At 43.8% G+C, this 27,620-nt stretch overlaps 1 protein-coding gene and 1 long non-coding RNA gene across 2 annotated transcripts in view; one reads left to right on the forward strand and one right to left on the reverse strand.

Annotated features, from left to right (window-relative positions):
* HPCAL1 (hippocalcin like 1) overlaps positions 1-21,810 on the forward strand; it is a 76,522-nt gene extending 54,712 nt beyond the window's left edge. Inside the window, exons 3-5 of the mRNA XM_083495776.1 lie at positions 11,815-12,217; positions 13,303-13,408; positions 20,695-21,810. Of these exons, the coding sequence (XP_083351902.1) occupies positions 11,840-12,217; positions 13,303-13,408; positions 20,695-20,792 (582 nt within the window). The 5' untranslated portion in view covers positions 11,815-11,839 and the 3' untranslated portion in view covers positions 20,793-21,810. The remainder of the gene's footprint in view (positions 1-11,814; positions 12,218-13,302; positions 13,409-20,694) is intronic.
* Positions 2,949-27,620, reverse strand: part of LOC310703429 — a 35,773-nt gene continuing 11,101 nt past the window's right edge. The window contains exons 4-6 of the long non-coding RNA XR_014524101.1: positions 15,958-16,080; positions 8,018-9,893; positions 2,949-7,782 (exon numbers count right to left, since the gene is read on the reverse strand). This is a non-coding gene — a long non-coding RNA (uncharacterized lncRNA). The remainder of the gene's footprint in view (positions 7,783-8,017; positions 9,894-15,957; positions 16,081-27,620) is intronic.

Genomic DNA, 27,620 nt, shown 5'->3' on the forward strand with positions numbered 1-27,620 from the left:
ACTCTGGGCGTTGTGTGTGTTTGCTCTGTTTATTGTGAATGGAGTGCAGGAAAAGGAAAGATAGAAGAGCTCAAAAGCCCCTGATCATGTGTGATGTATTACTGTTCCCTGCATAAAGTAGAAATTGTGAGAAGCTTCTTCTCCCCGCAACCCGTCAGAAAGTACCTGTATATCACATATCTTTCAAGGCAAAGCAACAGAAGGACATGGTGGCATAAAGCACTGAAGATTGAGACTTATTTAAAATTCTTTATTCCATTCAAGTAACAAGGGAAGTATGAACTATTTCCTTCCAGCAGGTTTTTCTGCCCAAATTCCATTGATTCCGCGCCCCCCCCTTCCCTGCCTCCTCCAGCCCTGCTTGGAACTTTTCCAATCCCAGTCTCTACAGAAGCTCCAACGGGTACATAGTTTGTCCTAAGATTTATATCTTCTCTTGTCTAAAACAAAATGTTTTATAATGCCTATTGGAGCATTGGGCTTAGCTATTTTGAACAACTGTGTAATTTCCACCCCAATTCTCTTGCTTCTTTCTTCCCTTTTGAAATTAAGGAGCTGCCACTCGTTTGGAATTTCCCTACATTACCTTGTGTGCATTGGAGTGCTGCCATTCTGGAAGGGAAATGTTCAGCTTCCGCGGAGTCTCTATTTCTGGTTCTTTGTTTTCTTTGCATGTTTTCTATAATAACAACAATCATCAACATCGACCATCAGGCCATTGAACTCCTATATTGTGATAACTAGTAATGGTTTCAGGCTGGTATTTAGGCTACGTTTTCGGAGCTCCTTGTGGAATGTTCTTGGAAACCATAGGGATAGCTACAGATTAATATTTTTGTCAGCGAAATGTAGCAAGAATATCTCTCATTACTTAATCTCCTTGAGAAGGCAATGGGTGCTATGATTTGCTGGTATTTTCATTTTAAAAGGAAATAATAACAGACAATGACTTTTTCCCCGTTGCAAATGGACTCACTGCAACTTAATTTATAGGAGTCTTGTTAACTAGAATGTCAGGTCCTACACACAAGACAAGATCTCTTAGCATTTGATCTGAAATTTCCAATTCACATTTTTTATTCTACTAGCACTGCTAAAAATTAGTACAAAGACCTGTTGAATATGTGAACACATATATGCATGAACCCCTCTGAAAACATCTGCATGTGCATTATCATAAAATGTCTCAAGTATTCACTTGATTGTCCTCATTATTTTCTACTGAATTTGCCTTTTACATATTTGGATAATATGGATAGCAGAGTCTGCCATTTTCAAATGTAAGTTATAAGTTAGACCAAGTTCTGCCCTCTTCTAGACCTGTGTGTTGAACTAGCCTGAGGAATGAAGTGTGATTGATCTGCTTCTGATTCTAACCACCTTCGGCCATCAATTTCCCCCATTTTCTCTGGATTTAATTTCTCTATTTATAACCAGCAACTTAAAGAGTTGAGATACAGTCAGACACACCACTGGTCATTTTGAACATTTCTTGGGAACCTCTTTTGGCCAAAAGGCTCAACCCCTGGCCCAGCCTTTGGCAGACCAAGTTTGACAAGTGAGCAGGGCCATCCAGCTGTCATCTGATGCCATGATGTCATTGGATGCTGCTGCACATTGAAGCCCTGTTTGTTGGGACTAAACAGCACAAAGCACAGGGCAAGGCAGTTGCAACGTCCTTTTGCAAACAGCCCTGTGTTGCCTTTTGAGTGCTGTGGTTTTGGGGAAATGACCTCAAGGGCCAATTGTTACCCTGAGCAGGCAAAGTGTGGCCTATGAACTAGATATGCTGCCCCCCTGGTCTACACAGTACAGTTATTCTGTGCCTGAAGTTGGTAGAGAAGTTGATACACATTTGACATGGGGAAAGCTCATTGGAGGTTGCTACTCGGTTTGTCATGTTTTTCCTAAACCCTTCTCAAGATGTTGTCACGTTATGCAATGTGTTGTAGATGGAGCTGTTTTTGAAAATGATCTAGAAACTTCAGTTGGGGATATAGTGGCAGGACTGTTAACTGGGACTGGGTGATATAAGCACATCACACCCGTGCTTTGCCAGCTTCACTGGCTTCCAGTCCGTTTCCAATCCTAATGGAAGATTTTGCAAAGTTTTTTATTAATTGTTATACATAGGGTATAGTGCAAACGTAGCCATGCTCTGATGTGATCAAGGTGAATTCACCTGTGTGACTTTATGCCAGGGGTTGTCAGCCTGGTCCCTACCGCCCACTAGTGGCCGTTTCAGGATTCTAGGTGGGCAGTAGGGGGTTCTACGGCACAAACTGAATCCTCCTTCCATTGAGCACTGGTGGGCGGTAAGGAAATTTTACCATCAAGAAAGATGCATTAGTGGGCGGTGGGTATAAAAAGGTTGACTACCCCTGCTTTATGCAATGAAACAAATAACTGTAAACACCGCTAAAAGTGTAACAACATGCAACTTGGCTCCCTTAGCTAGGAAGACTCTCTTTTAAGACAGAGGAATTTTAAAAGGCAAGGGGAAAATGGTAACTGACGGCTGATGATAAGACTGTGTACACATGTAACAAGTAGTTCTGGGGAGGAATGTGTCGTAGTTATTTTATCACAGTGAACACACTTGGAAGTCTTTAAATATAAAATATGAAATGTGCCTCTTAGAACAAAGCAGGGAGGAGAACTAATGCGTTTTATATATCTTCATGCTCCATGGTACTAGATGGCGTGGCACAGCACAGAAAATCTCTTACTAATGCACAGTGTATTTTGATGTGTGTTGCTGGCAACTCATAGATACAAAATACACAGTGAGCAGAGCTCTTCCACTGACCCTGTACACAAGAATGCTAAGCCCTAAAGAGGCTTTGGTTCTGACAGTTAAAGGACATCTGGCATGGAAAGAATATGAACACTGCCATGATCTAATGGATAACTTGTACTGAACATAACTGAGAAGCAAACAACGGAACTTTGATTTTGATTCACTTTCTTTTATTGTGCATTTACTTTTAGCTAATGCTCCTTTTCATGCTCTTTTCAATAACGTCAAAGGCAAACAAAAAAGCGATAGGAGGATCAAATATTTCTGCCCAGTTCGCATTGTGAACTTGTCACTTTCTTGAAATCTTTCAAACAAAATTATATATTTTTGAATGGCACTTAAAGCTTGGGACAAATCCTTGGCGTATTTGATTCTGTCCTCAAAATATACTCAGTGGTAAGCCTGCTCCCCCAGCTAACATGCATTTCTTTCCTTTTGGTAACTGTGTAGCTCACAAAATAAAACAAAAAACCTTAACCTTGTTTTTAAGTAAATGCATTACATGAAAAATGGAAGTATTTTGCAATCTTCATGTATGTTCACCGAACATTTGTATAAATTGTACTTCAGGGCAGGGATAGGTGTGTTCTTCCAAGGGTTGCTATGGCAAAGTCAGAGAATGAAACTCTGGGAAGTGATTTGATAAAAGCCTTTTAGAGCTATTGAAGGAAATGTTAACTTGGATGCCAGCAGCAAGACTTCTTTTCTTCGTCACAATTAATGAGATTTGGGGGCATTTAATTTCGTAGGAACTATCTGAAGCACAAGTTATGCTCAAGGGCATGACATGTGCCTTAATAAATTAATTTAAATAACAGTTATGGGTTAATTTCTCTTAATAAATTGATTATACAACAGAAGGCTTAATACTAAAGCCCATCACACTCAAAGAACCAGGGCTTTTTAAACAAAACACTGAGTACAAAGTTAACAACTGAAACAATTCAGTTGTTAGGCATTTTCCTCACCAGGGATAGGGAACCTGTGGCATCAGATGTTGTTGGGCTCCAGTTCCCATCAGCCTCAGCCAGCGTGGCAAACAGACAGGGATGATGGGAGCTGGAATCCAGCAATATCTAAATGACCATAGGCCCCTGATCTAAACAATGAAAAGTACACTGGGTGTTATTCCTGTTTCTTTAGATTACAGAGTCTTCCTGTGACCAATCAGGGAGCACTTTAAATATTCTGTAAGGTCATTGGAAGCATACTGCTCAGGTAAGGTTGCAAGAAGATGTTCTTAACAAGCTATGCAGAATTCTTCTTTTTTCCATTAACACGAACTGTGTCTGAACTTGTGACTGCAGCTGAGTCAATATTTAAAATGGGGAGCAGCCCTTTGATATTCAGGTAGTGGCTCTTACCTATTTCGTGAATTGATCGAAACGATCTAGCAGAAACACACTTCCATGTAAGGACTGACATTACTATTGCCAGGTAGTGAGGTTTTTGAAAATGAAGCGTTAGAAGTTGCCTTCTTGAACATGTGATTTCTTTCCAAACTAAAATACGGCAGTGGGGGATGTTAGGTGTGCAACATCACACATGCACAGTGCATACTTAGTGCAGGTGTTGGAATTGCATGAGTGTGCCACACAGTGCAACCACTGCAAGAGGTTAAAAATGATTACAAAAGCCAATTTGGAAAATGTTTGTATGTATGATCTATGAGGAATATCCTAAGTTATTTTGACTAACCCCTGTGTTGGGAAAGGGAGCGTGGGAAAAGCAGACAATATAAGACCAATGTGTTTTAACAATGTGAGGCAAAATTGGAACAAAATAAAGGGGATATCCTGCAGCGGAAAAAGTCTTTCTCATAGACAGCTGCCCATTTCAGTTTTCCATTGCTTCAAACAGAGAACATTAAGCTGGGTGAGTTTCTTCTTCCTTTCCCATTTCTGTTCCATGATTTCAGTTTCATTGGACATGTAATATAGATAGATACATAGGTAGATGGATTAATTTCAGTGTGGTTTACAAGTTGCTAATGCACACAGTGGACATCTTTCACAGAGTGTTGCTCTTTGGATCTAAAGATTTGTTTGGAGGCATGTCTTAAATGGCTTGTTCCACCATACTTGTGGAAAAACAAGCATGAGTTCTAGTGCCTCTTTTGCCATTGTTACACACACACCCAATTTGCCCTCTATTGGACCCCTCATGTGGCCACACTCTTTGCCTCTGCCATGTCCCTTACAACCACATCCATATCCCATTGAATCGCATCCACAAAGACCTTTCCCTTCAGAAATGATGGGAGTGTAGCCAAGCAATGTCTGGAGAGCCCCAACTTCCCCACCTCTGACATAGGGCATTTTTGCTCTGAGCAACTGATGGCCTCTGGGCCAAATCTGATCAGCCTAGTGTGGAAGTCAGTGGCATTGGTAGCAATAGAGCCTGTTGGCAGGCCAATGTGAGGCGTTGCTGTTGACTTCGCTGACCCAGGGTTTTATGCTGCATAAGGGACAAAGAAAAAAACGGCCGTTTTCTTCAGAAAGTAAATGCTGGGGGGGAGTGTGGAAATACAAGATGCCAATTATTTGTCTTTTTAAAGTAGCCTCTCTGATAGTCCCATTCATGCAAAGTTTGTCCTTGTTTCCATAGTGAGGCTGGTAATTACAACTGCCCTTTAGCATACTCGAGAATGGAAAGGGTTTGGCTTCTTTCTTTCTTCTCCCCACCCTTTTGCGCAAGCAGTACATCTTATGTAGCATTCTGAAAAAAGGATAGAGAGCCAGGTATTTGCCTAGATGTCAATGTGTGCAATTAGCTGGAGAGTTCCTCTGTGCTCTTTACATGGCTTATGGCTCTACCAGCTGGGAGCTTAGTTTAAACATTTCAACATTTGGGAAGCAAGCAGGGCTCCATTAGAGCAAACAGTGAATAGAAATAAAGCTAGGAGGCTGGGATGTTTATGGTTTCCTTCAGTGCAGAAGTAGCTAATGATATAAACACAGGTTTCTGTTTAAACCTGATGTGTTTTATTAATGAGCAGCTGGCTACTTTTTCTTTTTTTTTCTGTTTCTGAGCAGGATAAAGATTTTGTATCGCCAATGCTGGGTAGAAAATAAATGGAGTATTAATAGCATACCAGAGTGTGTCATTTCTGAGAACTCTGGTTATGTCACCATTTCTTGATAACAGTCCTGCCCCACCCCCCACTTTTGATGCTCATATGCAACTTGGCCTAAGAAACTACATGCGCATCGGTCTTGGGTTGCTTGTTTTGTCCATGTTTGTGAGATTGTCAGGCCCATAGTCTGTTGTCAATCCCTCCGTTAGTCAAGAGAAACTCAGGGTGTGGTGAGGAAATCAGAAATAAACCCAGGAATGTGTTTCTGTATAGTAGAGAGCCCCAGACTATACAAGCAAATTCACGTGATGTGTATGTAATCTAAAAACATTCTCTCTCTGCCCTCCCCCCCCTGCCCCAAATCCCAGTGAAGCACAGTAGCACTGCCAAAATGCTTCTTCCAAATGTTGGCAGCAGAAGAGCACACAGGTGCAAGCTTTCAGATGGCCAAGAGTCAAGCAGAAGAGTGGCTTACTGCTTGCCAACCTGGGAGCTTCTTCCAGACCATCCTGGCCATGTCTTAAGATCTTCTACAGGAAACCCAGTTGCCTCCCCTATCCAGACTATGTTATCCAGCCATAAAAGAGGGTTGTTGTTGTTTTTCAGTGACGACACTGGCTTTGCTAGCCAGGCACCCACACGACAATCCTTTGGCTGCCAGGTTAAAAGACTTTATTTACCCAGTTATGTTGTTTAAGACAGGAGCGACTAACCCAGTGGCCCTCCAGATGATGGATTCTGATTCCCATCATCCCTAGCTATCATGGCTAGTAGTCGGGGATAAGGCGAGTTGTAGTCCATTAAAACCTAAAGAGCCACAGATTAGCCACCTCTGGTCTAAGGTTTAGCTTACATAACAGTTTTAATTGCTGCCTTTTCTCATATTTGTTGCGGATAAATTATGTATTATTAGTTTTTGTTGTACACTGTCATAGGGTGGATCGAGACCAGGGGTCAACAACCTTTTTCAGCCGTGGGCCGGTCTATCGTCCTTCAGACCATGTGGTGGGCTGGACTATATTTTGAAAGAAAAGAAAAAATGAACGAATTCCTATGCCCCACAAATTCTACTTATGTAAAAACACACTGATTCCCGGACCAGATTGAGAAGGCGATTGGGCCGCATCCGGCCCGTGGACCTTAGGTTGCCTGATCTAGACAATGGAAAAACCTGCTATAAATAAGTCAGAAATTAGATTGTTATACCAAAAGAAAAAATTCTTTATGGAAAATTGTGTTTTAACATTTTCTGCTCTCTGGCGCCATCTAGTGCTGCATGTTTTTAGCACATTCAAATTGCTGTTTCTTTACTAATGTCCTTGGATTCTGAACCCAACAAAAAGTGGCATATAAATGTTTACAAATAAATATTTCAGTAGACAGCTTGGGCTTTGAAGTATAAATGGAGAGTAGATTTTGTGGGAAATTGTGGAGAAATAATCAGTTCCATCACAATATGCTGAAGCTGCATATTGTGTTCTGTTGTGTACAGAATTGTGGTATTTTTAATAGTGTAATTTAAGCTTGTGTTTTCTGTGGTGTTTATGATGAAAAGCTGTGTAGGATGGTTTTTAGAAAAGGTGCTGAAATAGTCTTTTAAATTGTATTAAACTGTATGTAAATACCGGTAATGGTGTGGTAGTATGTGAGAGTGAGTTTGCACTCTTTTGCACTTGGGTCGCTAGTGTTGCACTGATAACCCAGTTCTAACAATATCAATATCCATGGAGTGGTTATCTAGATTATTTTTTATGATTTGGCTGTGATTGTAACAAAGAGCACAACACTGGAGATAAGTGTTGGGGGAAGTGATTCTGTTCCATCAGGAGAAGACATGGACTGTTTAAAAAAGAGAGATCACACTTCCCAACTTGCTTTTCCTGCTTTTAAGGCTTTTCTCGGGTTTCTAATTACAGTGGTGCCCCGCAAGACGAAATTAATTCGTTCCGCAATTTTTGCCGTCTAGCGAATTTTTCGTCTTGCGAAGCACGGTTTAAACGGTTTAACAAAGTCGCAAGACGTTTTCGTCTTGCGAAGCAAGCCCATAGGGGAATTCGTCTTGCGAGGCAAATCACGAACGAAAAAACCTTTCGTCTAGCGAGTTTTTTGTCTTGCGAGGCATTCGTCTTGCGGGGCACCACTGTATTATTATTATTATTATATTTATTTATTTATACCCCGCCCATCTGGCTGGGTTTCCCCAGCCACTCTGGGTGGCTTCCAACAAAGTATTCAAATACAGTAATACATCAAACATTAAAAGCTTCCCTAAACAGGGATGCCTTCAGATGTCTTCTAAAGGTCTGGTAGTTGTTCATCTCTTTGACATCTGGTGGGAGGGCATTCCACAGGGCAGGTGCCACTGTCGAGAAGGTACAGTCATACCTCGGGGTTGAAGTAGCTTCGGGATGAATATTTTTGGGTTCTGCTCCACGGCGACCCGGAAGTAACGGGTTTTGCTGCTTGCACATGCGCAGATGCTCAAAATGACATCCTGCGTATGCACAGACGCACAGTCGCGTGTTATGTTTGCTTCAGGATGCGAACGGGGCTCCGGAACAGATCCCGTTTGCATCTAGAGGTACCACTGTATATGTAATAGTTGGATGCTTTACAAGCATAATGTTGCACCAGGCACAAAATGTATTCCTTCTTGATAGCTGAATTACTTGAATTTCAAAGAACCTGAAAAGTTCTTTGAAATAATGATAAACCTTAAAAAGAGATCCAGGTTAAAAGTATGTAATGTGTTTCCCATACACTCCCCATTCGCCCCATGGAATGGAGTATAAATCAAAATTTTGACTGCAGGAAAAGAATTTACAGGCAGCTTGCTTTTGTTTAAAGACTTGTTTCTCATGAGGCTTTATATTTCAAATATGATTGTACATGTGTTCACTTGTGTACATGAATTCTTATATCTGAAGGAAGGTATCCTTTGTTGTTGCTTGAGGCTCAGGTGGCCACGGTGTCACGAAGTGCCTTCCATCAGCTTTGGCTAGTGTTCCAGCTGTGCCCCTATCTGGACAGGGACTGCTGTTGTTTATGCTCTGGTAACCTCTAGGTTAGATTACTGCAACGCGTTATACATAGAGCTGCCTCTGAAGATGGTTCAGAATTTGGTGGCCAGGTCGCTTTGAACCTATTCCCAGCCTGACTGCACTGGCTGCCATTATCTTATGATTGAAACATTCTACTTCACAGACAAACTAGCCCATTTGTACACATCCCTTTTGAAATAATGGGTTGCATTCAGATTGCGGTGACTTATTATTGTTAATTATTTCTTCATGCAGGTAATGTTTCCCCAACATTCAGTTTGCATATTACCGTGGCTGCTAGCTAATGTGTATGCAAACTTTATGTAATGTCTTTTTTCAAATCTCTGCTTGCATACACTGTAAATACTGTGGCTCTCGTGACATTGGGAAGAACAGTTGCTCTTAGCATCCTAAAGTATTTAGCTGCTTTGACAACTCATGACCAGAGTCCATACAGACCACTCCGTAATTATTTCCAATGATTCCAGTGTGTGCATTAAAGCTCTCTTTATTTTCCCCTCTCCAAATGTAGCTCAAGAGTACTGCACTCAGTGCTACTCCAATCTATATTTATTGGGGTTTTTAAACAAATGATTCGTGTATGATGGTTTTGCCAATCACAAATCCCCTTGATGTTGCTGAATGGACTGGATTTGGGAATGAGAGGAACATAGCAAATTTTCACAGCTAAGAGAGAAAGAGGTGTTTGTATCTATTTGTAATCCTATTTAATGAGAGTGGCGTTTTCCTTTTGTAGATATGTATGAATCAAGTTAATCCTTAGGAAAAATGCTTGTTCAGTGTAGCAAGCTACTAAAAGTTTATTTTGCACTCTCAGTCTGTTGTTATGACTCTTCAGATTGGCCCACTGCCATGAACACCCCCCCAAAACCTGGAAGCAGGCAGAGTTTGGTTTCTCACAGATCCTTTTCAGAGGGGTTTTGATGCATGGTCTTCGCAAATTGACACTGTCATCCTGCAATGGATGATAGTACAGAGAGTTACTGTTTCCTTTTCAAACTGTAAAGAATGCTAGTGGTCGCACTGAAGCAGGATGGATAGATCAGGTCCTGGGTTTATTATCCTGGCTTGTTAAATACATGTTAAATCAGGTTAATCGCTCTGAATACTCACACATGAATTTTCCTTGAGAACTTCTGTGTAATGTGATAGTGAGTGTGAGAGAAGTGCTCCTCTAGAGTAATCCCATTAAACATAGGGGTGGCTGTTAGCCCAGGCCTCCCAGTGAATTTATCATATTTCCTTCTGTTCTTCCTGTATCCTGCTTATTTGTTTTGGAATTCTTCAATCAACTTTCAAAACATTTCTAAAATCTTTGGCCTTCCAACTGTGTGCTTGTTTAGCTAGAACAGAAGGTTGAGCGAAAAGAAAGCCCAACGTTCAATGTCTATATTAGACAATATTTTTATGATGGGAGGAAGAAACTTATATGCTAAAATGGGCACCACATTGACAGTATTGGTTGATACCTTTGGGTATTAGAAATTCCTGTAAAATACTGTATATTGCCACTTTGTTCATACACCTGAGGTGATAAAGATGTACATGTAGATATGAAATTGGGCTTGAATATAATGACAAACATGGGAAATGATTTCAGGACAGATCTGATGAAGCTGCAGTAAGTATGTCTAGAAATACTGTCCCAAGAGTGTTAAAAGCAATAAAAATAATAGGTCTTCTTAGGAGGTGGCAAATGAAGTAGTAGCAGTAGGACTGTAATCATCATGATTGGGTACACAAAGTTTTGGGAGAACAAAATTCTATGCTTGAGGAATAGTTTGTCATAATGGTTTTTGTAACTTGTTACACAAAAAATAAGTTTGTATGTCCAATTGTGCTCTTCTGTTTGTGAAAAGACTTTTGACCCATTGAAGCCTTCCACCAGTGGAAGTTGTGGGAGGGTGATTTTTGCTGATTTCCCCCTCCTTCCATGTGTTTCTCAAACTTGAATCTCCAGCTGTTGTTGGACTAAAACTCTCATCATCCCTAGCTAGCAGTACCAGTGGTCAGGTATAATGGGAGTTGTAGTTCAACAACAGCTGGAGAAATACTCATAGGCCCCCCCCAAAAAAAAACCTGCTCCAGAGAGTTTAGGAAACTTTCCAGAAAAGTGTGGGAGTGTGGAAAGTAGCAAAAAAGAACCTCACTAAATCAAAGTAGCAGAGGAGGATTCTTTTATTTTTATGGAAGCAACTCACAATGGAGGGGGTGGACTCAGAACTCTTTATGTTCAGTACAAGTAAACGTAAAGGGACCCCTGACCATTAAGTCCAGACGTGGACGACTCTGGGGTTGCGGCGCTCATCTCACTTTAAAGGATGAGGGAGCCAGCATCCGCAGACAGCTTCCGGGTCATGTGGCCAGCATGACTAAGCCGCTTCTGGCAAACCAGAGCAGTGCATGGAAATGCCGTACCTATTTATCTACTTGCACTTTGACGTGCTTTTGAACTGCTAGGTTGGCAGGAGCTGGGACCAAGCAACGGGAACTCACCCCTTCGCGGGGATTTGAACTGCCGACCTTCTTATTGGCAAGCCCTAGGCTCTGTGGTTTAGACCACCCGCAATCAAAATGGAAGAGAAAGAAACTATTGCATAGTGATCCACATTGTGCCACTGTGGAATATGAAGGAGATACAGTCAGCAGAACTAAACTTGGGCAAAAGTGGAAAGGATGTTGGCTGTTTCTTCTGAATTTTTTTTTAAATCAAACGTGCCCTCTCTTTGCATGAAATAATCCATTTTCTCTTAAATTCAGTATATATGCATCACCCTTTCCTGCCATCCCATATGTTTAATATCTGTGTTTAAAACACAGTGTTTTGTATGTCACCAGGGGCTTTAAGAATGACCGGATTTTTGTTGTTGTTGCAGCTCTTAGGCATTAACCAAGAACAAAATGGGGAAACAGAACAGTAAACTGAGACCCGAAGTGCTCCAGGACCTCCGAGAGAACACAGAATTCACAGACCATGAACTGCAAGAGTGGTACAAAGGCTTCCTAAAAGATTGCCCGACTGGCCATTTGACTGTTGAAGAGTTCAAAAAGATATATGCTAACTTCTTCCCCTACGGCGACGCCTCAAAATTTGCAGAGCATGTGTTCCGCACTTTTGATACCAATGGCGATGGGACGATTGACTTTCGGGAATTTATAATCGCATTGAGTGTCACTTCGCGGGGGAAACTTGAGCAGAAGCTGAAATGGGCATTTAGCATGTATGACCTTGATGGCAATGGCTACATCAGCCGTGCAGAAATGCTTGAGATAGTGCAGGTAAGTAAATCGATACAGGAAGGGCACAGGAAGTTCACCCAGTACAGTGTAATTCATTTACCGTATATACTCGAGTATAAGCCGACTTTTTCAGCACATTTTTTATGCTGAAAATGCCCCCCTCAGCTTATACTTGAGTGAGGCAGCTGCAGCGGGACAAGCGGCCCGAAAGGAGCCCTTTCTCACCACTGGTCCCGCCGCCGCCACCCGCCTCTCACAAGGGCAGGCACAGGAGCCACAGTTGGGAGAGGCGCTGTGCTGTGCTGTGCCTCTCCCAATCGCAGCTGCTATGCCTGCTCTTATAAGCGGCAGAGGTGGGCAATGGTGGAGGGACGAGCAGCGAGAAAGGCGCCCTTTCAAGCTGCTCCTTCCTCCACCACCGCCTTTGCCGCTATCACCAGCGGTGGAGGAGGAACCAGCAGCCAGCTTCCTCCGCCACTGCCGCCACCACCAGGTTTGTGGTGTGGTGAACCAGCTTATACTCGAGTCAATAAGTTTTCCCGGTTTTTTGTTCTAAAATTAGGTGCCTCGGCTTATACGTGAGTATATATGGTATCTTTTGTTAACAAACATACATACTACATATTTTAACACTTAAAGGTGTGCATAATCCTGATCAGTGTGCCACATGCCTGAAGCACATTCCAGATTAAATTCTTGTCATCTTGTACCAGACTACCAAACAGAAAACATTTAGGTACTTATTATATATTTTACAGACACAAATCTTAGAACCAGTTCCAAATGTGCAGCCCTCTGCATTCACGCATCATTCCTCCCAATGAGTAAACAAAACACACACACAATCTATCAAAATGATGGGCATTTTCTAGGAAAACATAAGGGCTGTGTATTTGTTATGCCTAAAAATGTAAGTTGGCATATAAACAAGCAAATGCAGTATCTGGAGAATACATTATGTACATATCATAGTGAGTGTCCTGATTTTTTTTGCAACAGCATAAACAACGACCAACATGTTCTGCTTTTTGTTTATCACTTATTTCCCATAACTTGCAAAATAAGCTTCCACCACTACCTTCAAGGATGCAAAACTGACTTCCAGTATTTTGCTGTTCCTGTAGGCAATCTACAAAATGGTGTCTTCGGTAATGAAAATGCCAGAGGATGAATCAACTCCAGAGAAACGAACAGACAAAATATTCAGACAGATGGACACAAACAATGATGGTATGTTTTTTTGCGGCAAGTTACTATAACAAACACAATTGGAACACTGGTACGTGTATGCATGTACTCATCACTCCTTAATCTCTAGGGTCTAGAGATCTACCGTATTTTTCATCCTATAGGACGCACCGGCCCATAGGACGCACCTAGTTTTCAGGGGGGGAAATCAAGGGGAAAATATGATTCCCCCCCCCCTGCAGCTCTGGGAGCAGCGGACAGGCTGCACGCAACCTGTGCGCTACTCCAAGACCTTCTCCCTGCTTTTGCGGGAGGTGGCGGAATTCCCCCACCTCCTGCAAAAGCCCACAGGAGCCCCACGTGACTCCTGCGGGCTTTTCGACCAGGAGGGAGAAGGGACTGAAACGGCCAGTCAGTCCCTTCTCCCTCCTCGGGGAAAAGCCCCCAAGAGCGGCACGCTCTTTAAAGGGTGCGTGGCTCCTGTGGGCTTTTCTAGGAGGTGGGGGAATTCCCCCACCTCCTAGAAAAGCCGCAGAGCCCCTTTAAAGAGCGCACAGCTTTTGTGGGAGGTGGGGGAATTCCCCCATCTCCCCCAAAAGCCCGCAGGAGGGAGAAGGGACTGAAACGGCCAGTCAGTCCCTTCTCCCTCCTCGGGGAAAAGCCCCCAAGAGCTGCTTGCTCTTTAAAGGGTGCGCGGCTCCTGCGGGGTTTTCTAGGAGGTGGGGGAATCCCCCTTGTAGAAAAGCCAGCAGAAGCCGCGGAGCCCCTTTAAAGAGCAAGCGGCTTTTGCCTGCTTTTGCGGGAGGTGGGGGAATTCCCCCATCTCCCGCAAAAGCCCAAAGGAGGGTTGGAGAGCAGTGGGAAGGTGTCGCACGCCTTCCCGCTGCCCCCCATCCTCTGGGGCTGGCGATGGGGGAAGCGATGCTTTCCCCACCGCCAGCCTCGAAGCCGGGTTGGAGAGTAGCGGCAAGGCGTCGCGCACCTTCCTGCTGCCCCCCATCCTCTGGGGCTGGCGATGGGGGAAGCGATGCTTTCCCCACCGCCAGCCTCGAAGCCGGGTTGGAGAGTAGCGGCAAGGCGTCGCGCGCCTTCCTGCTGCCCCCCATCCTCTGGGGCTGGCGATGGGGGAAGCGATGCTTTCCCCACCGCCAGCCTCGAAGCCGGGTTGGAGAGTAGCGGCAAGGCGTCGCGCGCCTTCCTGCTGCCCCCCATCCTCTGGGGCTGGCGATGGGGGAAGCGATGCTTTCCCCACCGCCAGCCTCGAAGCCGGGTTGGAGAGTAGCGGCAAGGCGTCGCGCGCCTTCCTGCTGCCCCCCATCCTCTGGGGCTGGCGATGGGGGAAGCGATGCTTTCCCCACCGCCAGCCTCGAAGCCGGGTTGGAGAGTAGCGGCAAGGCGTCGCACGCCTTCCTGCTGCCCCCCATCCTCTGGGGCTGGCGATGGGGGAAGCGATGCTTTCCCCACCGCCAGCCTCGAAGCCGGGTTGGAGAGTAGCGGCAAGGCGTCGCACGCCTTCCTGCTGCCCCCCATCCTCTGGGGCTGGCGATGGGGGAAGCGATGCTTTCCCCACCGCCAGCATCAAAGCCGGGTTGGAGAGTAGCGGCAAGGCGTCGCGCGCCTTCCTGCTCCCCCCCATCCTCTGGGGCTGGCAATGGGGGAAGCGATGCTTTCCCCACCGCCAGCCTCAAAGAGCAGACTCTCCTGGCTTCAGCGGAAACAACGCAAAGCCTCCGGAGCGCAGGGTTCGGAGGCTTCGCGTTGCTATCGCTGAAGCCAAGGAGTCTGCATTCGCCCCATAAGACGCACACACATTTCCCCTTCATTTTTGGAGGGGGAAAATTGTGTCTTATAGGGCGAAAAATACGGTACATGGCCACAATCTGTGACAAATACATTAAAAAAACACACAAAAAAACCCCCTGAAAATCTTACATTTCCATTTTTTACAACCAAACCATGTTCTAGCCCTTTGGCTGCAGGAAATGTAGTCTTCTTAAAGCAGCATTTGTGAGGAGTGACGCCTGGGCATGCACTTTTAACCCTTTCTCCATGCCCTAACTTTTCTCCTCCAGGACCACAGTCCCTGCCAAGCAATGCTTTGCAACTGAAATAAATTTAGGGCATAAGTGCCAACCTAGCAGTTCGAAAGCACGTCAAAGTGCAAGTAGATAAATAGGTACCGCTCTGGCGGGAAGGTAAACAGCGTTTCCGTGCGCTGCTCTGGTTCGCCAGAAGCGGCTTAGTCATGCTGGCCACTTGACCCGGAACCTGTACGCCGGCTTCCTCGGCCCATAAAGCGAGATGAGCGCCACAACCCCAGAGTCGTCCACAACTGGACCTAATGGTCAGGGGTCCCTTTACCTTTAGTACTTTTAACCTCGTTTGTACAGTTTATTCTCACTGCAGTATTTTGAGCATTTTAGCACATATATTTAGTTAGCCACTCTTTTGCATAACACAGCACTTGTACAGGTTAAAATATTGTGTCAAATCCATTTTACCCAGTGCAGCTCAGTTAAAACTGTCAGTGTGCTGCATCATATGAAAAGGGTAACAATTCAGTCATAACTTCGAGTCAAACAATACATTACCCAGGAGAGCCCAACTGCATCACCAAGTGTCTCTTTTTTTTGCTTTTACAAACTGCTGTGGTGGAGGACTCCGATTCTGATTAAGAAGTGGGACAGTCTTCTTCCAGGTGTTTTGTTAATGACCTGAAGAAAAAGGGGAAGGACCAAGATGTTATTTGACAGTTGCCACTTAGTTGGATTCTTACCCATCTATAAAGAAGTGAACTGAAATTTGATAGGACAGTGGGTGTGACTGCTCTGAGACCGCAGTTTGAGACCAGCCTAACCTCAGGGGATTTGGAATCAGTACCGTATTTTTCGCCCTATAGGACGCACTTTTTCCCCTCCAAAAATGAAGGGGAAATGTGTGTGCGTCCTATGGGGCGAATACAGGCTTTCGCTGAAGCCTGGAGAGAGAGGGGGGTCGGTGCCAACCCCTCTCGCTCTCCAGGCTTCAGGAGAGCCCCACCGCCAGCCCCGCAAACTCGGGGGACAGCGGGAGGCGCAGCGGGCCTTTCCTACTGCCCCCCGACTTGGTTAGAAGGCTGGCGGAGGGGAGAAGCATGCTCCTCCCCTTCGCCAGCCCTGCAAGCTCCCAGAGCGATGCCAAAGTCGCACGCAGCTTCGGCATGGCTCTGAGTCCTGTTCTGGGGGCTGGGGGAGGGGGGAGGGGGAAGCCCCTCCTCCAGCCCCGCAAGCTCCCAGTGCGATGCCAAAGCTGCACGCAGCTTCGGCATGGCTCTGGGTCCCGTTCTGGGGGCTGGGGGAAGGGGGAAGCCCCTCCTCCAGCCCCGCAAGCTCCCAGAGCGATGCCAAAGCTGCACGCAGCTTCGGCATGGCTCTGGGCCCTGTTCTGGGGGCTGGCGTCGGGGGAAGCCCAAGCTTCCCCCGCCCCAGTCCCGCGCCTGGGGGGGGGGAAATAATTTTTTCCCCTTTATTTCACCCCCCAAAATCTAGGTGCATCCTATGGGCCGGTGCGTCCTATAGGGCGAAAAATACGGTATTTAATTACAGACAGTGGGATCTCAAAATATATCTCCAAATTGGGTTTCTCCATCCCATGACTCATATCCCAAACTGTGGAGCCATTCTCAAATACTGGTGGTGCCTTCAGGGAGATTGTAACCATAAAGAAAGACATATTTGGGTATAAATCACCAGTGTAGCTCATAACATGAGCATGTGGCTAATGCAGCAATCGCTGAATTATAACTGTTGCAGCAGGACTTAAGAATACCTAAGATTTTCATTCCATGAAATGTTACCTCTCTAATGGCATAAGAGAATGCATAAAAATATAGTAGTTATCAAAATAAGAAGTAATATTTATAATGCAGGAAGAACATAAACCTAACTGTGAGTATATTTAATGGGGGGGAAGGGTAAAATCCCACAAGGGTAGAAGTGTCCTAGCCTTGCAAAGATTTAACATCTCAGTTGATAACAATGGCATGAACAAAGCCCCTTCATGCTAGGTATTACATGACTTCCAACATTAATAACCTCCCCTCTGGCAAAATAAATGTGATGGAAGTTATTCTCATAATAGGAACAATCAAAACTGGGATAAAAATTGCCTTAAAATTTGTTTTTTTTTTTTACTTAGTAGGGTTTTAAAAAAATAAATTAAAAATTGTCCCCAGAACACCAAATGCAAATGTACATCAATGATTCAAAGTGAATTTTAAAAATAAATTGTACCTATTAGTAAAGTGTTCAAACAGCTTTGGAAAATGAAGAACCCTACCTTATGCAGTACGTAGACATTGTTAAGAAACAGTCATATTTCGAGAAGGGGTGAGAATATTAAACTGAGGCGCTCAACTATGAGACCACCCCTGCTCAAATCACTGTGAGCTGAATTAAAACAAGATACAACCTATCTCAAGCAGCCTCCCCAACTTTTCTGCTTCGTCCCAGTCCTCCCAGCTCCTACCCTGTTCCTCAACAACAAAAACCCCAACTTCAATTGGAAGGAGAGAACACGGTAGCAGTTATTGGATAACTTCACCAAAATCAGGAGAGTAGTAATTATGCCTAGAATGTCTTTTCTTTTCCCCGCTAGGAAATCATGGGATGAATTACAGGCTCTATGATTTCCTGGCTGGCAGTTATGCTATACCTTTCATTTGCTGACTCCCCAGTTTTCACTGAAGCCCTCTGCTGGCTGGTACTCTTAGAAGAACATCTACCCTAGGAGAGGTGGGGTAACAGTTGTTGGATGCACCGTATTTGTACTCTTTGAATGCTCAGAGAGCTTCCTCAAGGTTTACAAGCATTTCATTAACACTTCTGGCGCCAGTGCATTTTGGAGTAAGCACAGTGCATCTTTCTCTCTCTAGTAGCATCAAGTTGTGGGAGAAATCAATTAATTTCTCCCACAACTTGATGCTACTAGAGAGAGAAAGATGCACTGTGGCAAGTATAACAATTTTAAGTCAGAGATCCTGCTACTTTTAATTGTGATTTTCTGAAAGGCTATAAAAGAGAGAGAAATAGATGCATGTTTCCATTGTGTAACTTCTGTCCTGCTGTATCCCTGGGATTTCTAGGATGATTTGATCAAGCACAGATGGCCTCCACAGTATGTGATGTCTGTGGAGGTTATATCTGTGTTCAACCAAATCATCCTAGAAATAACTGTATCACTTCTAGGGCTGGGCGATATATTGTCCAAAACCAGTTTGAAGTTCACATCGTGATAAGCTTCATAATATTTGACCTGGCAATATATCATGAACCACAATGCATGTGATGGTTAGGTGATACCTGGTTTTCCACATCGCACTACATCACCAGCTGAACGTTGTAATCTACCATAATGTCTGAAATAAGGATTGAACTATGCAGAGGCGAACAAGCTAATGTCCTGGCAACTGCTACTGCTTAGGGGTCTAAAACAGATAAATGACAATATTATCAATCACCACACAATTTCATCAGCAGGCAAGCCAAAATGCACCCAACAGGACTTTTGGTTTGGGGCTTGGCTACAAAATAGTGGTATTCAGGACAATCCAAAGTATGGCAATGAGTCATAGTGAATTCAAATAATCTGGGCCTGCAGCAAGGGTGTCACTTTCAGAGGTTGCCCTGTGTTTCTCATAATGTGTAGTTCTGCTCTAATTTGGAATTAATGTAAGCCATTTACTGAAGCACAAATATTTCCATTGATGCAGATAGCCAAGCATGCAAATAAGCTAAACTAGAGTACTTAGTTTTTATGTCTACTTAGTTTCAAATAGATCCCATCTCTTGTGGGGGCGCAATTAGTGCCAGCACCGTCCGTTAAGAGTTTGGGTGTAATCTTTGACACCTCCCTTTCCATGGAGGCGCAGATTGCAGCTATAACAAAGGCGGCATTTTTTCATCTCCGCCAAGCTAAACAGTTGGCTCCTTACCTCTCTCGCCCTGACCTAGCCACTGTGATCCACGCGACGGTCACCTCCAGACTGGATTATTGTAACTCGCTCTACGTGGGGCTGCCCTTGAGACTGACCCAGAAACTCCAGCGGGTGCAGAATGCTGCAGCGAGACTCCTTACGAGGTCTTCGCTGCGAGATCACATTCACCCGGTGCTATACCAGCTGCACTGGCTCCCGGTGGAGTACGGGATCAAGTTTAAGGTGCTGGTTTTAACCTTTAAACCCTATCCAGCCTAGGACCCTCGTACCTATAGGACCGCCTCTCCTGGTACGTCCCACAGAGGAACTTACGGTCTGCAAATAAAAACATCTTGAAGGTCCCAGGCCAAAGAGAGGTTAGGCTGGCCTCAACTAGAGCCAGGGCTTTTTCGGCTGTGGCTCCGATCTGGTGGAACGCTCTGTCCCAAGAGACTAGGGCTATGTGTGATTTGACATCTTTCCGCAAGGCCTGCAAGACAGAGTTGTTCCACCAGGCCTTTGGTCAGGGCACAGCCTGACTCCCTCCTTTGGCAATCTTCGCGGAGCTCTGGCCCAATGGTTGCCATTGGTTTGATTTGAATTAATTTTATAATGAATGATTTTAGAGTGTTGTGTTGTGTTGTGTTGTACTGTTGTACTGTCTTGTTGTTGTTAGCCGCCCTGAGCCTGGCTTCGGCTGGGGAGGGCGGAATATAAATAAAATTTATTATTATTATCAACATCACTGGTTTGTATGCCATAGTCCAAGAGCAAGGGAGGTGTTCTACATTTGTTTCCAAAACATATATGTCTGAGTGAGATTCAGCTGCTGTCTGGATTTATTCAGGTTCACACCTCTACAAGGTGTCAGTTCAAGGAAGCAGTGAATCACTACTGAGATTAAATATGCTTTTCATGTCAGTTCCATTAAAAATATCTGCATTTGTCTTGAGTGTTTGGGATACACAAACAGATGTGAAAATCTTATCTGGTTCACACTCTTGATTATTCTTCTTTTGTCTACATCATATCAAGATTTCCTTACACAGCCCATCCCAAGAACAGTGTGCTAGGATCTTTGGAATAAGGATTATTAGGAGGAACTAGGATTATTGTTTACCATCATTTGGAATGCAAAGTTCACAATCCTATCTAAATGCACCCTGAACTGGGAAATGTTAGATCTGTTGCAATAATTGCCTGGGTCATCTTTTCAAGATTATATATTTCATCTTTAAACACATTGGCAACTAATTAGATATATTAAAAGCCAATAATTGAGAGGCTAAGTTTATTTTTGTAAGTTACTTTTGGCTGCCATTTACTGGCAGAGAAAATGATTTGATTTTGTATCTTTCTCTTGTTTCCCTTCAAGGTAAACTATCTCTCGAAGAGTTTATTAAAGGTGCCAAGAGTGATCCCTCTATCGTGCGGTTGTTACAATGTGATCCAAGCAGTGCAAGTCAGTTCTAATTAAACTCTGGACAGTTTGCAAAGAAAATTACTGGCTTGTTCAAGCTTTACTCGTAAATGGATGCCTTCTCAACCATTCCTCAGTGGCTAGTGGATGAGATTCCACTGCCAGATTGTCTGTGTATCCAAGTGAAAAAGAGCCTCACTCCTCTCACCAACATTGATGCAAATTCCTCCTTCCACTATCCCGTCCTTTGTTTCTTCCCCTTATGAGTCACTCTACACATCTAACATAATTGAAGGGTATGTTTACAATGGCAGGTTAAAGAGGGGTTTATTGCACATCACTTGGTTAATATGAACAGATGACTTTCTAGTTAGCGCCTAAGAAAGAGATGCCATGTGTTCCTTTTGACCAACACAAATGGCAGGCATTTTAATTTGCTTCCCAGAAAATGGATATAAAATGTGGAATAAATTGAATAGAATTTTCTAAAAGAGCATGATACCAGTTTCCTGCTATGAGGAAAATTGCTTGCACTTACTTAATGGTCTTTCCATTCATATATATATATATATATATATATATATATATATATGGTGAAGTAAATTTTTTAATATTTAGGTCATATTTAATATATCAAGTAGAATCCATGCTTCATTTCTTCTAGTTGTCTGTGATTATTCAAATCTTTTTTTTTAAGTGATATTTATGCATAGCAAGGTTGCCATTAAGGCACTGCATGACTAGCTGTTTGTGGATAATAACACTGTTTAATTACCAATTGCAACACTTTGTTCATTTTTACTGTTGATTGTTCAAGCGTTTTACTGTGTTAATGAAATTTAAAAGGAATATTTTTCCTTACGTGTTTATCAGTGAAGTGCCACTTTACTGTGGCTGCAGCGTTTTTAAAATGGCATTTGAGTGAAGTGAGGTGATTTGACACACACTTGCTATGGCCGTCCTACCTTGTTACAGTCCATCTCTGTTAATAGTCTTGTGCATTCCAGTGTTATTTAATATCTGCCTAATGCCAAGAAATGTTAATTAAAATAAAGACTTGATTTTCTTGTCTCTCTGTGTCATACTTCAATGTTTCAGGATTGTGCATGGCAAGGTTTCTCTGAAAAGCAATAAAAGGGCCAGTTGTGAGGAGCTAAATGCTTGGTTTAAAATATCGTTCTCCCAGTTTAGGAAAAGTGTGGGGGGATAGCCATAGTGCTCAGCAGAGACCTACATTTTAAAGCCACAATATTAAAAGGGGGGAAAAGGCAGATTCATTTTTGCCAAGGGATCACTAGGTGGAAAAAAACAAACTGACAATTGGTTCTGTATATGCTCCAAACTCAAAACAGATAGACTTCAATTCCTTATCTGAAGGGAAGCAATTCTAAGAGGCAACCTCAACTTAGATGGGAGAGGCATCTCCCTGAGAGACATCCACTACACATCCCCATGGGCAACATTCCTCTGAGAAACCTCCCCATCAAAAAACCCTATAGACTACTAAAAATGCTTTTAAAAATAGAAGACCTATATGATATATGAGATCAAAGAACCCAGGCAACACCAGCCACACATTCCAATCTGGGCACCATGGCACAATGTCCAGACTGGATAGCATTTTGCTCACACCAGGTCTGATCCCCCTGGTTGAAGCAACAAACATCACTAACGTTAAAATCACAGACCATGTCACAGTAGAAGCTACCCTCAAAATAGGGGAGGAAATACAAACCACCCCATCATGGTTCTTTAGCCCCATACTGCTCACAAATCAAATAACAAGAGAGAGTTTCAAAGACCCTCCAAAACAATGGTGTAGCCAGCATAACAACCCCCCCCCCTCTGGGATGCAGTGAAAGCAGTTGCCAGAGGAGCCTGTATAAAAGAAAAGGCATCCCTTAAAAACAAACAAACCTCCTGCATAATTAGCAATAATTACAACAGGGTATCATGGCCCTCTCAACATGCACCAAACAAACAGGAGCAAAAAAAACCAAAACAACCTCATTAAACTCATAGAACAGAAAAGAAGGGAGATTGACACATTAGAAATTAATAAAACAATGATCAACATCCTATACTTGAAACAATGCTTTTACAAATATGGAGGGGGGAACTCCAGACTATAAGCAAACAGGTGCAGGGGGGCAAATCACTCCAAGCATGAATACAGTGGTACCTCGGGTTACATACGCTTCAGGTTACAGACTCCGCTAACCCAAAAATATTACCTCGGGTTAAGAACTTTGCTTCAGGATGAGAACAGAAATCATGCAGCAGCAGCGCAGCAGCAGCAGGAGGCCCCATTAGCGAAAGTGGTGCTTCAGGTTAAGAACAGACCTCCGGAACGAATTAAGTTCTTAACCCGAGGTACCACTGTACATTACCATCCTTTTTGGTGATGCAATGTAACATTCTCCTCCAATAAATAATATCAGGTTTTGCTAGATTCTACTCTAACCTATATACCTCCCACAACCTGACCAAACAGGAAATGAACTGCAGTTAGGGTTAGGACTGACCATCTTAACCCTATCTGCAGAGAAACAAGAATTCCTGGACAGTCCTAATACCACAGAGGAAATGGAGACGGTCCTCAAAAACCTAAAGCCACACAAAGCCCCAGGCACAGATGGCTTTACAGCAGAAATCTACAAGAAATTCAAAGAAATCCTGGTGCTCTACATGATCCACATGTTTAACAACATCATAAAGGGGTCCCCATCCCTAAAACTTGCATGTCCCCAGAAACAGTCTCTATCCCAAAGCCATTCAAAGATAGTCTCAAAGTAGAATCATACTACCCAATCTCACTGATAAATCAAGACTATAAAATATTCACATCAATCCTGGCCTACCGTTTAAAATGCTTCCTACACAAACTTAATAACCCCAGACCAGCCTGGCTTTGTCCCCGGTTGCAAATTAGGAAATTAGTGGATTTGCTTGAACACAGCAAAACAACCAAATCCCCACTGATGATCGTGTCCCTGGGCTTCCTTAAAGCCTTTGCTTGTTTGGAATGGAAATACCTATTGGAGGTATTAACCAATATGAAATTTGGCCCCAACTTACAAATCCCTAAACAATTTTACTCTAAAGCTTCAGCAAAAATCAGGATTAACAGAATGGACTCCAATACCATAGCAATCCAAAGAGGCACAAAACAGGAATGTCCACTATCTCCCTTTCTATTCATCCTAACCCTTGAACCCTTAGCATTCTGACTCAGAGCAGCCCCTGACATCAAGGGAGTGGGAATAAAAGACAAAACCTGATGGTCACAACACCAGACCCCATAAACACAGCAACCACCTTAACCAAAGAACTCAACATCTTCACAACGTTGTTGGGCCTACAAGTGAATTTCGCAAAATCTGAGGCTATGTGTTTCAACACCCTTCACCTGCATATCCCAAAAGAATTCACCGACACCAGAAAGATAAACTGTGCTGCTCCTAATTCAATACCTTGGGGTACAAATAACCAGAAACCTCATCAAACTATACCACTCCCTAGGGCAGGAAATCAACAAAGACTTAAATAAATGGAACAAAACCAACCTCTCAGACACAATAGCCATGATCAAAATGATAATTTCCCCAAAAGTGACCTGCTTATAACAAACCCTTCCAATCTGGATTCTCCCAACCCAACTCTAGGTGGCAGAAAAAACATTTATCTTCTCACACAGAAAGCTATGAATAAGCTCCCTTAGAAGGAGGATGGGGAATTCCCAGTATAGAACTATACTACATCGCCAGCTAAGTGCACCCACTCCTCCAAAACAAACGAAGGAAAATTCCCACAACATTAAACAGGTTCACACAGTCCATGGACAGAAAAAGTAGAGAAAATGTCCCCAAACCCATTCCCACTAATCCCCTCAGCCCACCACCCATTAGTCCACCATGAAGCCTGAGCTTCCAAATAAAAACATGGCAAGCCAAAGGCTTACACCACCTAACAGACTTCTACAAAAATGACAAACCCTTGCCGACACAAGAAATACAAGACAAACTAGGGGGCATTCTGGCTGATACATCGCCAACTATATGCCTTCTTAAATAATCCAGCAATAAAAGCAGCAGCCACCAGACCCCCAACCACCTTAGAAAAACTTCTGACACAACAGAGGGACATAGTAAGGGGTTAGCATCAACAATATACAAAATACTACTCCAAGACCCCACAAACCCAATGGTCTAAACTCTGGCCTAAACCAGTGTTTCAAGACAACAATGCACACACATGCTATAAAGAACTCATGAGCCACCTACTCTCAGCTGCTAGAAGTGTCCTAACTAGACATTGGAGGGACCTGTCAAGAATGAACATAGACCACTGGTACCAAACTATATGGGAAACAGCCATACTAGAAAAGCTAACCAATCAATTGAAATTAGCACAGGGACAAGAGGATGCCTTCACCCTGGTGTGGCTTCCTTTTATTACATATACAACAAAGCCCAGCAATACAACAGCATAACTCCCCTGGCAGTATACAGATTGATATGGCTAATTTGACTCAACAACTCCCACCCCCTTACACACAAACAAAATTTGCTGCAACCAACCAAATGTAACCAACCATGTTCTGGGCTCCCCAATTTCCCACAGAGCCAACAAAAATAAATGAATGGAGAACCTATCCACGCGACGCTGACAGAAAACTCTGTACATACATTATGCAAAAGATGGAAACAGCAATGACATTCTCAGCTGCTGTCAGACACATTTAGTGCAGAGAACTGGTCTGCCTATATAGCAGCTTCCATGTGCAGGCACAGACAGAAACTGCTCAGAAGCAGCTCGTGCCAATGAAATTCCCTGTCACAAAATGTGTCTAGAACAATGGGAGTGTCAAACACTGTTTGCATTGTATTTGTTTATAATCTGTTGTAAGCTGTTTGGAGACCGTTTGAGCAAAAAGGGTACACATTTTTAAACAGGCACTAATGTCTAGTTGAAAAAATCTAACAACATGCCTCTGAGTTGCTGCAAATGTGCAAATAACAGCAAAGGGGCTAAAAGGAAAAACAAAGCTGCTAGTAATGCCAGTGAACTAGGAAGAATGGATGGCGGCTAACAGATTGAGGTTGAATCCTGACAAGACAGAAGTACTATTTTGGGGGGACAGGGAGCGGGTTGGTGTGGGTGATTCCCTGGTCTTGAATGGGGTAACTGTGCCCCTGAAGGAGCAGGTGCGCAGCCTGGGAGTCATTTTGGACTCACAGCTGTCCATGGAGGCGCAGGTTAACTCTGTGTCCGGGGCAGCTGTCTACCAGCTCCACCTGGTACGCAGGCTAAGACCCTACCTGCCCGCGAACTGTCTTGCCAGAGTGGTGCATGCTCTAGTTATCTCACGCTTGGACTACTGCAACGCGCTCTACGTGGGGCTACCTTTGAAGGTGACCCGGAAACTGCAATTAATCCAGAATGCGGCAGCTAGACTGGTGACTGGGAGTGGCCGCCGGGACCACATAACACCGGTTCTGAGAGATCTGCATTGGCTCCCAGTACGTTTCCGAGCACGATTCAAAGTGTTGGTGCTAACCTTTAAAGCCCTAAACGGCCTCAGTCCTGTATACCTGAAGGAGCGTCTCCACCCCCATCGTTCAGCCCGGACACTGAGATCCAGCGCCGAGGGCCTTCTGGAGGTTCCCTCATTGCGAGAAGTGAGGCTACAGGGAACCAGACAGAGGGCCTTCTCAGTAGTGGCGCCCGCCCTGTGGAACGCCCTCCCATCAGATGTCAAAGAGATAAATAATTACCTGACATTCAGAAGACATCTTAAGGCAGTTTTTAATATGTAACGCTGTACTGTTTTTAACACTGATTGGGAGCCTCCCAGAGTGGCTGGGGAAACTCAGCCAGATGGGTGGGGTATAAATAATAAATTTATTATTATTATTATTATTATTATTATTATTATTATTATTAGAACTAGGAAGACTTATTTGTTGTTATGCCTCATCACCCACACAGTGCAGTTGGAAATCCAAGAGATGCAACCACTGAAGTTGTATGAACAAAACTCACCACAATAAAATCTCTGCATAAATCACTGCAATTTCCCACAGGCAGAAGAGATGACAGATTTTGTAGGTAACTTCGTAGTACTCTCCTCCATACTTCATATTCCAAGGTCAACCTATTCTCTCCATTCTTGGGAGTGATGCTGAGGGCAGGAATCAGCTAGATAGTCCTGCTAGTGGAAGCCCACACAAAGACTTAGGCTGGGGCAATGGGACTTCCCATTCGGTACCCGACCCCAATTTCCTCAGGGGGTAGGGAGACTTCCCAGAACAGGGGGAAGAGAAGGGCTCGTTCCATCTGGCAAGCTGAAAACTTGTGCAGATGGAACAATTGACATAGTGCTCCCTGTGCAAATATTGGCATCGAACAGGAGGACCACCTGCAGGCAAATGTTTTTGGTTGATATAAAAGCTATTGTTCATAAGAAAAGATGTCGGAAATACATGGGAGATGCAGCATACTGTATATTTAGATGAAACTGCTCACTTGGCTGTACTCTGAGCATACATAATTGGATAAATGGCTCGGCCAAGAAGCATAAATAGGCCATGGTCCCAACATTTTATACCATGGAAAACTAATGAGATGTGTGGACATACAGTTTGTTCAGGGTTAGGGTTTTTCACTAGGACTATTCTTACTAGCGTCGCACCAGGCGTTTATCAAATTGTGGGCTATCCATCCCAGCACAGGGTCCTGTTCTAGCTAGCAGGATCAGTAGTCAGGGTTGATGGGAACTGCAGTCCAAAAACAGGTGGAGACCCAAGTTTGGGAAATGCTGTTTTAGCCTGCTGTTTTCCCCAAATAGTGGGCTATGTAGGAAAGTAAGCTTGTTTTAG

Source organism: Podarcis liolepis (genome assembly GCF_965112155.1).
Source record: "Podarcis liolepis genome assembly, chromosome: 3".
NCBI classification, from domain to species: Eukaryota; Metazoa; Chordata; class Lepidosauria; order Squamata; family Lacertidae; genus Podarcis; species Podarcis liolepis.